This window comes from Denticeps clupeoides, chromosome 4, assembly GCF_900700375.1.
Source record: "Denticeps clupeoides chromosome 4, fDenClu1.1, whole genome shotgun sequence".
In the NCBI taxonomy this organism is placed as follows: domain Eukaryota; kingdom Metazoa; phylum Chordata; class Actinopteri; order Clupeiformes; family Denticipitidae; genus Denticeps; species Denticeps clupeoides.
The window spans coordinates 32,841,042-32,853,623 of NC_041710.1; the positions used below are offsets into that span (position 1 = coordinate 32,841,042).

Consider the following 12,582-nt stretch of genomic DNA (forward strand, 5'->3'; position numbering starts at 1 on the left):
CGAATCCCGGTGTAGCACCAGATGTACCAGTCAGACAAAGCTGCTGACCCCATCAGGCAGGAGACACCAGGGTGGGGTTTGTAAGAAAACTTACAGCTATGAGCTGAGCCTGATGAGGGTGATCAGAGCTGATTATAATTATTAGAAACTAACAAATGTGATAATGGTATTGTCAGTTTTTGATACAACATTACGCACATTTGTTACCTTCATTCAAAATGTATCTTCTGGTCTGTACCCTTTGGGCAGAGATTTGAGCCTCTAGAAACTAAAATTGAATTGAATACATTTGAATCTGAATTGCATAAACTGAGCAATGTTGCAAGTCTGACCTTGCAAAATAATTGAAACAATTCATCGATTGTGAGATTGGAATTTGAATGAGGAGAAGAGAATTTGCGTAAACCTTTTTCGGGATCTAAAATGCAGTTTCAATTTTACTGGCACAAATCTCTGCCCATATGTATTCTTTTGATTATAATGGACTAATGGAATGAAAAGGTTTCTTCTAGAGAGTCAGTCAGTGCATCATTTGAAAGTGAATGGTTTGCAACCCTTTCAAAGGGAATTACTTCAGGATGAGATTTATTTCGTGGCAGGGTGAGAGTGTGACTGTGAGTGTCTAGACAATGGGTGTCCAAACCTTTTTCAATAAGGGCCACGTATAAACAAATAAATGAATGGGTGGGACACCCAGTAGAATTCAGATCCACTCAGGAAATTCTCTCAAAAAAACTCCCTGCATTTCACCGTTGTACTTTGTTTGCAGTTAGCTGGAGCAGCTAAGCAGTTTGTGGAGTTTTTAATATGGAGAAAAAAAATTTCAGTTTTGTCCCTAAAAAATGAACCATTACACAGAAGAACACCACATTAAGATTAAGATTAGCTGCAGTGGTGAGATCAAAGGGCTTACGTTGATAAAAACTATTGTTTTCTCATGTTTTATACTGTATTTATAGAAAAACAAAAGACATTTTGTTAAACGTTGTAAGGGACATGCCAGACTGTAACAATAGAGTATTTGAAAATGTTTGAAGGATATACAGGCAAAATTTACTTATAAATAATAAATGACTGAAATCAGACACTGTATTTTTGCTTTAATTTAATATTCTAAAGTAGTGTGATGCACAAGAATGGTGCTTCGGTGTGCCGTAGTGGAAGAGGTGGAAAGAGTACTGAAAAAATGTAATTAAGTAATTAAGTATCTTAACTTTGTTTAAATTCTATTCTACTAGTAAAAGTTAAAGTACCCATCTAAAGTAAAGTAAAAAATCACTTAATTTAAAATGTTCTTTGAGTAAATATTACTTAGTTACTTTCAATTACTTATATAAAAAAAATAATTAAATCCAATACAGCACTAGTAATTTTTATTCAACATTTGGGCGGTATAATGTGCAAACTATGTTCAGAGCACCCCATAAAACATGTTTAAGCACAGTTGGCCACAAAGGTACCACATTCTGAATCATATGGTCCAACTCAAACATTACAAGAACACTCAGACATAACATTACACCCTATATTCCTATAAAAGAATTTAGGTTCAGTTGATTCAGTCACATGTTCTATCTGTAGTGTCACTCATGGCCACTTTGTGTGTGTGTGTGTGTGTGATGTGTATGAGTATATTATTCTGAGGGGTAAACTTATTCATCTCTTTATCTTCTTCTTCCATCACAAGCATGCCGTAGGAACATCCACCTACCTCTCACACTCTCTGTGTTACGTACGTGTGTGTCTGTTCATATCTGTTATAGATTTTTAATATGTGTGTTTTTTATTTGTTATGTCTGTATATTGAAGTGTGTGTGTGTCGCAGTTAATTCCTCCTTTCAATTCTTTTTGTTGTTGTTGTTTTCATGTTATTCAGTGGGTCTCTCTTCTTGACTATTTTCTGTTGTTGAGTGCGTGTGCTGCTTTCACATGCTTTTCTTCTCCAGGTAACTGGCTGAAGCGCTCCTCCCTCTCTGGTTTGGCTGATGGGGTGGAGGACCTATTGGACATTAGCTCTGTGGACCGACTCTCTTTCATCCGGCAAAGCTCCAAGGTCAGTGCTGCCACACTTTTCTCAGGTAGTCCTGATAGACCACATTTGACCTGGACAGGCAGAACTCACACAGATGTTTATGAACTGTGGATGAACAGCTCACACTGTTAATTCAGTCAAAGTGGCTTCTGACCATGCAGTCTGGTGCCATTAGGGAAGATTCTACCAGCAAACGTCGAATTCGTAGACTGACAGAAATCTCTGAATATTAGAAAAACTAGAAATACAATTAGAAATACAATATCAGTAATCTGTTCTACAACATGCATCAATACAAACACCAGTTCTGCCATTAATGTGCTATTCTTAAACACACGTTTTAATTTTAACTCTTTAAGATTTCGCTCTGAGATAAAAAGTTTGCCAACCCCTGTAGGGTGGTAGTAGCCTAGTGGGTAACACACTCGCCTATGAACCAGAAGACCCGGGTTCGAATCCCACTTACTACCATTGTGTCCCTGAGCAAGACACTTAACCCTGAGTTGCTCCAGGGAGACTGTCCCTGTAACTACTGATTGTAAGTTGCTCTGGATAAGGGCGTCTGATAAATGCTGTAAATGTAAATGTAATGTATTAGCCTACAAACATTTCTACAACAATTGACTTACAATCAGTAGTTACAGGGACAGTCCCCCCCTGGAGCAACTTAGGGTTAAGTGTCTTGCTCGGGGACACAATGGTAGTATGCGGGATTTGAACCTGGGTCTTCTGGCTCATAGGAGCATGTGTTACCCACTAGGCTACTACCACCAAACAATTTTTCTGTATGAGAAATACAATGTGTGGCAGGAGTGCGTAGCAAATGACTACACTCTCAACGCATGACACTCAATACATGACAATGCATGAGCCCTGTAAACAGAGGAGGGTGGCTGCGTGGAGGGCAGAGGGTGGCATCGCAGTGGCCTTGTGGGAAAGTTATGTATCATTATTAGAATTATGATACATAACTAGAATCTTTTTTTTTCTTCCTCTGTTTGTGGTGCCTTCTGGATGGATGGCGCCCTTAGCATTTGCCTATACTGCCTATGCCACGGGCTGGCCCTGAGTGGTCCTTTCAGATTTTATTAGTCTTAGTCATGTCCATTCTTGTCCATTTCAGTCAACTAAAATTCTAGTTTTAGTCATATTTTATTGCAGTTCTATTTAACCCAGTTAATATAGTACAAATTAGAAAAGACAAAACAATATTTTCTTTTAGTCAAACCCATTTCATAATTAGAATTTTATAGACCCATAGGATTAGGGTTAGCACTAAAGTGCTTCACATGCTGCATGTGTTCAGCGCAGCACTGCGCTCTGAAATGCCATTGTTTTCAAAAGTATTTTTTTTAATCTTGATTTTGTTATAAATTTCTTTATGGCATGTGCGTCTGAAGAGTGTCCAGCAGAGCATAAAGCTTGCAAACCTCTGCAGTCACCATGGTCATACTTCATCGAGAATTTCATTAATTTAAATGTTGTCACCACGTGACAATGATGTTTGCCAAAGTACATAAGCACCATGTGCACATCATTCTGGTCTCTTGTTCCTTCTTGCTTCCTCTGGAATATTTTTGTGAAGTTAAGTGCAGTGACACTGTGCAGTTCTTGACTGAAGAGGTCTTAAGCTGAGCTCACCGAGTACGGCGGTGCTCCACACAAACTGTTTCGTCACAACAGATCTTCGATTCAGGTATTTTCTCTGTAGGATTACCTGGTTTACAAACTGTCTGGTTGCCAAAGGGTTTATTACCGCATCTGAGAAGATTAAGAGGAGTGGAGGCATCAGCACAGCATGCTTTGCGCTCTGGTTGTGTCACGTGACGCCGCTCATGTGACCCGGAAACATGAAAATGAGTGACATAGCCGGCCTGCACGTGTGGTTGGTGCTCTGTCATTGTTTGACTCGCCCTTACCTCAACACGGCTCATCCACGCAAAGTAAGGTCAATCATCTCCTCTCTGTCGCTTTGTCTGTTCAGCTCTGCCCTTTGTTTTCTTGACGGTTTTCCTGTCTGTTTCCCCGAGAATGCTGGCATCTGTGGGTGTCACGGTTTTCTGGCCCACAGGCCACGTTTTTCTGAGGTTACACGCCTGCAGCAGCACTTATATGAAGTGGCTGTCGGGTGCAGGCATACGGAGCAGCGACCACAGCAGTGGTCCCACTCTCTACATCACCAGAATTCCCAGAGCGGTGAAACGGCATGGAGGTGGGCACAGATGAGGACCACCGCCTATGCCAATTCCAGGGCAGCAGGAAAATTCCTGGACACCACCTATGCCCACCAAAACAAGGATCCCCACGGGCGCCTGCGCAGTCCAATCCATATCACTGCAGTTGATGGTCAGCCAGTAGGTTCAGGACCCATTACTCAAATCACACCTGTGACATCACACCTCCCCCATCCTCCTGGGCTATCTGTGGTTAGCCTTCCACGAACCCCATCTCTGCTAGTTAGCCAGCTTAGTGTTGGAGTGGGGCTCCCATTGTCACAGGCAGTTTCTCCGACCTCAACCTTCTTCCTCACCAGTCCCCGCCTCTTGAGTCAGTTCCTCCTTGTTATCACAACCTGGCGGCTGTCTTCAGCCCCACTAGGCCACACAATTACCAGGAGATATGACCTTAGACCTGCTCCCCAGCACCACACCACCCAGAGGACATCTTTACTCCTTGGCAAAATCCGAACAGCAGGCTATGGAGGAGTTTATGGCCTAAGCACTCCAAATTGGCACCACCCCTTTGTCCACCTCGCCTGTGGCTGCCGCGTTCTTCTTTGTCTCCAAGGAGGCCTGTGGGCCTGCATTGGCTACTGGGAGTTGAACAAAATCACCATCAAGAACCGTACTCCTCTCCCACTCACTAATACCACCCTCAACGCCTTCTCGGGTGCCGCTTTCTACACCAAGATTCATATAATCTGACTCGTATCCAAGATTATCCATCCGAAATGGATTTAGTTTAGTGCTCTACATGCCCTAATCAGATGGTCATAAAACATGCACAGATTGCCTCGTGTAGAACATCTCTGAGAGGCGTTGTCCAACCCATGCCCTGCATGTGCGATCATGTTGCTGTCTGTCCGGTAGGCGCGACTGGCCGACATGGACTGCATGTCAGTAGATTTTTCATGCTCTTCAGAGGTTCCTGCCTCGCAGTCCAAATGTAAGCTCAAACCAACACCAACTCAGATCAAGAAACATAAGAAATCAAAACCGTTGAACATAAACAAACTGGAGCAGCTTTCTTCTACAGTGTGGTTAAATCTAACCACAAATAAATTCTGTGGACCCACCATCAGCATAAACCTCATTTGTGAACGACCTTCTCAGTAGTTGGAGGTGTTGTCAGTTGTTGCCTCTGACAGCTTCTTTTTTTTTATTGACTGTTTTATTCAAATGTTTCCTTGCAGGTGAAGTTCACCAGTGCAGTGAAGCTGTCAGAAGGAGGTGGTGCTGTGGACTACGGTCGTGATGAGGAGGAGAATTTCTTCAAGCGCCTTGGTAAATGGAGGTCTGGTCGGCGGAACCCCTCCAAGCTGCACCACACAGAGGAGAAAGATGGTACCCGAACCTTGCCTGCTTCATATCGTTTTGTCTTTTCTGTCCCACCAAAGAGGAGGTTACCTAGATGTCAAGTTCCCTTAAATCTCCATTATTCATGAAACCACATGTAGGCTCATGATTAAGTGTAATTAGAGCAAGTGAAGTGATTGTGAAGTTATTTCGGTGCACACAATGAAATGTGTCTGCTGCTTTTAACCATCACCCTTGGTGAGCAGTGGGCAGCCATGACAGGTGTCCAGGGAGCAGTGTGTGGGGATGGTACTTTGCTGCCTGCCTAACACCACTGTATTACTGGATAGTACGGATGTAGAAGTTGTCAGATTCTAGTTAGTGGTAGTAACCTAGTGGGTAACACACTCGCCTATGAACCAGAAGACCCAGGTTCAAATCCCACTTACTACCTTTGTGTCCCTGAGCAAGACACTTAACCCTAAACTTCTCCAGGGGGGGACTGTCCCTGTAACTACTGATTGTAAGTCGCACTGGATAAGGGTGTCTGATAAATGCTGTAAATGTAAATGTAAGTTATTAGTAACTAACAGAGTGAGCATAAATACACTACAATTTAAAAGTCTGGACGCTACAACAAAACTGATGACCTGGGACTATGAAATAAAATGGGTGAATTTATGTAATAAACAAAAAACAACAGCAAATGAGGCAAAAGGTTCAAGATTTGCATCTGTGGAGGGAGCATTTCACACTCGTGTCTTCTCTCCAGTTGGAAAACGGGGACAGTTTCCAACAGTCCTGAAGGTTTATAATGAACACTCATCATTCACTCATGTTAATGAGAATCTTATGACGTGCCTTTAGATGAAGACTATAGTGAACAAAGCAGCCATGAAGGTAAAAATAGGGAACACTGAATAAACAGATTAATCAAACACACTTGTCACGGGTGGGCTGGACATGGCGGTGAAGGAGGACGCATTCGCACGATTTCACGCGACAGGGGTTTAATACGAACTACACGAGACAAGGGAACATGAACACGCACAATGGCCGAACAGACACGAACAGGATAGTTTTATACAATTATATAAATATACACCAGGTGAGCACGATCAGGGAACATTACACAGGACGAACATGAAACTCCGGTCCGAACTCCGGATCCGGAGTAACCCCTGCCGGTCCGGATCATGACAACACTTCACTTTCACCTGATACAACTAATACCAAATATGTCTCTTACATTGGATTAATCAAAATGGGCTCAAACTTATTCTCCATAACTGCCACAAAGTATGGGCGCCCAGACTGAACAGTTTATTGTCCGTATTTGCGTATGCTTATGGAAAATCATAATGACTGCTGTGTTTAAAAAAGAAATCAGCTAAATGATGCTCATCATGAGTGGGAATATACTATAAGCAGAAATGTGCCACTTCAGATCCTCTGCTTTAAGATTTTGTCTCTACATTAAGCATGTAGGGGCAGTAGTTGGCCTGGCAGCTGAGGAAACGGACCCATAATCAGAAGGTTGCAGGTTCGAATCCCGAACCTGCACAAAGCACCATCCCCACACACTGCTCCCCGGGCACCTGTCATGACTGCCCAGTGCTCACTAAGGGTGATGGGTTAAAAGCAGAGGATACATTTCATTGTGTGCACCATGTGATGTGTTGCAGTGTTTCACGATGACAATGACTTCACTTTCACTCATGTTGTGCTTCAAATGTTTTGGCCCTCGTGCTTCTTTATGTTGTGTTTTGTAATAAATGTCTTTTCCCAAGATGTCCTGCTTCTGCGCCCCCTTCCCCATACAACTCTAATTCATGACACCTACACACTTTTATTGCTCCTACAGGTTGCCATGGTTTCCAAGAGCGTCTGGCTGCTAGCCAGGAGGCCATGAAGAATAAGAATGTGGTGAACCTGGGGGCTATTCGTCAAGGCATGAAGAGGTTCCAGTTCTTACTGAACTGCTGTGAGCCTGGCACCATCCCTGATGCCTCGATATTGGCCGCTGCGTTAGACCTGGTTAGTGTGTGTGTTGGGGATGGTTCATGCTTTTTAAAATATGTACAGTGTAAAGGTAAATGACAGAATATGTGGAAAAATTTACGTCTCCATTAGGAGGCTCCAGTGGTTGCCAGGGCATCACTTTTTCTTGAGTGCGCTCGATTTGTGCACCGCTGCAATCGTGGAAACTGGCCAGAGTGGATGAAGGGTCACCATGTGAACATCACAAAGCGTGGCCTGTCGCGTGGGCGATCACCTGTCGTTGGAAACAAGAGGAATCAGAAGCTCCAGTGGAATGCGGCCAAATATTTCTGCCAATGGGGTGATGTATGTCTTCCACTCCACTCTAACATCCACTCTTCATTCTCTACACATTCTCTGTTGTGTGACAGGCCTAGGGATATAAACCTCGGTCGCATGTGTGTGTTGAACCCAGGCAATAGGAACACGCCTGAGTGAGTTGTGTCACTCCGACAGTGAGAGCCCGGCAAACATCCTTGGCTTCATTTTTGACGAGGAGACAAAGAGATGCATGAGGAAGGAGGATGAGGAAGAGGACTTCCTGGATGACAGTAAGACAAACTGAAAGGCTGCAAGCTTCACACAAGCACATCAGTTACATGCTTGATAACAATATCCACTTTTCAAAATGGAGCATATCAAGTTCAGCCTCCAGAGGAAGTTGGTACATATAACACTCGGTCTGCTTTTGAGGGAGTGACAGCTTCTGTTCTGCATGTTTTGTCTGTTCCTCTTAGGTTTTATTTTACTCTGAGTTCTTCACACATCAGCAAAAAATTATTTCTAAACACCTCCTTTTATAGGGGCATATATCATTATAATGTATTGGAAATAATGTTTATAGACAAAAACTATAACAATGGCTGTCGTTTGATTCTTTTTCTCAGACACAGTCAATCCTACTAAATGTGGCTGCCCCTTCGCCCTCAAGATGTCTGCCTGTCAGCTGCTGCTGGAGATCACCACCTTCCTGAGGGAGACATTTCCCTGCCTGCCCCGCCCTCGAGCAGAGCCCCTTGTGGTTGGTGCTGAAACTAAACCAAAACTGCGTAATTACCACACAGTGATAATGAACCTACTATAAACCAACTTCTATTCTTTTTCCTCCAGGACCTGGAAAGTTGCCGCCTTCGCCTGGACCCAGATCTCGGCCGACACCGTTACGAACGCAAGATCAGCTTTGCAGGGATCCTGGATGATGAGGATGGCCACGACTCGCTCAACAGCAGCAGCCACACACTCAAGTCTGACACAGCCTGTGATGACAAGAAGAACCAGGAGCCCATGGGTGAGATGGAGGCTTAATCCCTCCATCCTTCTGTTCACCTGTGTGGAAACATCCTATCATCCCACTAGAAACCCATTCACACTTTCACCACCTTCCTGTTCATTCATCCAACATTTTTCTAGATTTACTGAGTTGAGTTGTGAATTGAGTTGCCAACATGAACCTTCCAATGCTTTCATTTTGAAATCATTTGTCTTCTCAGCTCCCATCAGAAAGATCCGGATTGGTGGCTCCCGTCTACTACAGATTAAAGGGGCGAGGAGTTTCCGTGTGAAGAAGGGTGGATCACTGTCATCCATTCGCCGAGCGGGTAGCCTGAAGAGCACAAAGCTGTCTCGTCAGGACTCAGAGTCAGAAAACGAAGAAGGACTCCTGTCTCAGAGCAGAGACACTGTCACAGACATTGGTTAGTCCTATTTTATATCCCACAGACCTCACATAGCCTGGAAAATATACATAAGCAAATGTGCCCACCTTAACTTCTGCTTTTCTAAATATTATACTGCAGACAGAACTGGATAACTACACTCTTATTATATTGTGTTAATTTTCCCCAGTTACTAGACACTGTACAGTATTTAATCAGTAGCGATCAGTTCATTAACAAAAATATCTTCTCTAGTCTTAATAGATTACAAACTTGCATCCTATTCTACCCTTCATAACAGCATCAAACTGTGAAACTTGTTTTAGCCAATGGACAAAAAACATCATCAGCCACCATGATCACCCTTATCTTTGTCAAGGGGAGGCAAGTTTTTCATAATATTCTTAGTTCTTAATTTTCTTTTTGAGAAATCTGGGTGTGTTGATACTGCCACTTTGTCATTAGATGCTGAAAAATCTTTTGAAAGAGTCAAGTCTATCTATTATCTATTTGAGATTCTTAAAAAATGTGAAGGGTACATTTCTTTACTGGATTAGACCACTTTATGCTCATCTACAGGCTGTAGATTTAACAAATTGACTTTTCAGTTGCAAAGGGGAGCAAGGCAGTGGTGGCCTAGCGGTTAAGGAAGCAGCCCCGTAATCAGAAGGTTGCCGGTTTGAATCCCGATCCGCCAAGGTGCCACTGAGGTGCCACTGAGCAAAGCACCGTCCCCACACACTGCTCCCTGGGCGCCTGTCATGGCTGCCCACTGCTCACTCAGGGTGATGGGTTAAATGCAGAGGACAAATTTCACTGTGTATCACATGTGACAATCCCTTGTCTCCTTTGTTGTTTACCATAGCTATTGAGCCACTTGTTACAGCAATTCTCAAAGCTTGCAAATTAGAAGGTATAAAGATTTGTGATCTGGAACACTGTATAGCTCTGTATGCTGATGATATACTTTTGTTCTGTTCAACAAAAGTGTATAATTTACTGGATTCGAATGGGACCTTTGGTATCTTTGCAGGTTACAAATGATATTAATCAGAAATATTATTCATAAGTGGAAATTAGATACTAATCCCTCCAATACTGTCTTCACAGTTTCATCAAAAGGCTTTTCCTATCTGGGGGTTGAGAGTTCCCGCTAACCATAATCCCCTTTTGGATAAGATTACTAATCTTGTGAACAGATGGTCAAAACTGCCAATCTCTATGATTGGATGTAAAAACAGCAGACCTTAGAATGGTCAGGCAGAAGGGGTTAAGTTTTGGAGATCTTGGCGTGTCGAAAGCTGAGGCAGTCGGGCATAGCATGGGTTGAAGATATGGGTGGCAGACAAAGGGAATCTACAAAGCATAGTCAAAAAGGCAAAAACAGTCAATAGGTAATAATCAGGCAAAAATGGCAACAATGAGGTTCCAACATGGCTGCTGTTGGGCCACCGGATGGGCCAGGCACCGGATGGGCCAGGGGCTTTGAGATGGGTGTTGTGGAACTCCTGAAGGAGGGAAGGGTCCAAGAAAAAAGTATGGTCTGTGCAAGAGGAAGCGGGCATGAGCGGGCCTTGTATGAAACATGGGTCTTCCTCTGATGGATTGGGGCAGGGACAGCTAATAAGAGACAGGCTTGATGTGTGGTAGGACCCAGAATTGACTGATATACCAGGGACCCAGCTTCCCAGCTGTTGAGACCCAGATGCGGTCCCCTGGGTGCTAAAACATTGCCTGCTGGTGGTGGCATTCTGTCCTTCGGCCATGTCCATGGGGAACCTGGTGGGCCAGTGAGGGTGAGATGCTCATGGAGGTGGACACATTCTGGTTGCAGGCAAGTTCGGACTGAAGGAGATGTTTAGCTCAGGTGGATGGACAAGCAGCGGAGACACCTCTCTAGCTCGTGGTTCATGCGTTTTTCTGTCGTACCTGGGTGGTAGCCCAGCTTGAGGCTCACAAACACCCCCAACTAAGCCCAGAACTGGGTGATGAACTGAGGGCCCAGGACTGACATGATGAGGGAAGCATACTGAGCAGCTGTGGGGAGGTTAATGAAGCAGGGGTCAGGTTAATGAAGCGGACTGCCTTTGTGAAGCAGTTAACCAGGACCAAGACCACTGAACAGGTGCCAGGATGTGGGCTACAGGATGATGAGGTCAGAACCATGGGCCGTATTGACAGCACAGGGCATTTATCTTAGTGTTGTGGGTCCCCGGCCAGTACGAGAGGGTGTCATTAAAGCGGGAGAAGACCAAAGCCAAACAGGCCTGGCAGGGGTTAAGGCGGCAGGACTTACAGATGTAAGCTAGGTTCTTGTGATCTGTGACGACAAAAAATGAATGGGCTGCCACCTTTGGCCAATGCGGTCATTTTTTCCAGCGCCAGCTTGATAGCCAGCTGTTCCCTGTTGCCAACATTGTAGTTCCTTTCAATGAGCTGAGGGGTCAAGAAAGTTTCTGGTCAGTTAGAGTTCATTGAGACAGGACAACCTGCAACTCATGAATTCTTAGCGACCCCCTGCGGGCTGAGGTAAGTCAAGGAAGGTGGTGTGGGTGATGTGGAAGGAGCTTTTCCTCCAATTTCACATACAGCTTTTTCTCGAGGACTGTGCGGACCAGGGAAAAGACAAGAAGTGGTTGAGGTAGTCTTGCAGCACATTATTCACCAGGGCCTGGAATGCAGTATGGGACTGTTGGAAAGGCTGAAATGCATGTTCTGGTACTCATAGAGGCAAATTGGAGTAATGAAGCCTGTCTTCCACTCATCCCCCTCCCCGATGCGAATGAGGTATGGCTTGGGTCAATGGTCGTGTCTGCGGCAGAGAACATGGCAAGGGTTGGGGGCACAGCCAAGTCAGAGGGTGGACTCCTGGGGTTTCGGCTTCCTGGGGTTTCAAAAAGGCAAAAACAGTTGACAGGTAATAATCATGCAAAAACGGCTTTCTGCAAAGTGACTAGGCAACAATGAGTTCTGGGAGAACATGGTTGCCATGTTCTTATACTGGGCTTTGACCCCTGTTCCTTCCGTTGGACATAGTCAGTCAAATAATTGATGAAGAGGTGCCCCTTAACCCAAAATTATGCTTATTGAATATTTACCCAGAAGATTTAGCTGTGTTTGAAAGATTAAGATTTTTACTTAATGTATGTTTTTTGAAGTCTAAGCGATGTATACAACAGCATTGTGTCAGGATTGACTTGACCTCCGTTAGTGAATGTGTTTATGTTTTGAGTTCTGGCAATCGCCACACGCCTGCGGGTTTGTTTATGTTCTTTATTTAAGTTAAACTGTTTTCGGCCACGTTTATGTTAATTTATTGTTTATTCTATAATAAAAACCC

The 12,582-nt window shown here is 44.1% G+C and overlaps 1 protein-coding gene across 18 annotated transcripts in view; it reads left to right on the top strand.

Annotated features, from left to right (window-relative positions):
* Window positions 1-12,582, top strand: part of unc80 (unc-80 homolog (C. elegans)) — a 52,419-nt gene that overhangs the window by 16,854 nt on the left and 22,983 nt on the right. For 13 of the 18 annotated variants that reach the window (XM_028976277.1, XM_028976274.1, XM_028976269.1 and 10 more), the window contains 9 exons: window positions 1,688-1,732; window positions 1,947-2,053; window positions 5,445-5,595; window positions 7,412-7,584; window positions 7,681-7,893; window positions 8,003-8,138; window positions 8,475-8,608; window positions 8,698-8,875; window positions 9,078-9,281. In XM_028976277.1, the coding sequence (XP_028832110.1) occupies window positions 1,688-1,732; window positions 1,947-2,053; window positions 5,445-5,595; window positions 7,412-7,584; window positions 7,681-7,893; window positions 8,003-8,138; window positions 8,475-8,608; window positions 8,698-8,875; window positions 9,078-9,281 (1,341 nt within the window). The remainder of the gene's footprint in view (window positions 1-1,687; window positions 1,733-1,946; window positions 2,054-5,444; window positions 5,596-7,411; window positions 7,585-7,680; window positions 7,894-8,002; window positions 8,139-8,474; window positions 8,609-8,697; window positions 8,876-9,077; window positions 9,282-12,582) is intronic. The other 5 variants (XM_028976273.1, XM_028976284.1, XM_028976283.1 and 2 more) reach the window with 1 other exon arrangement.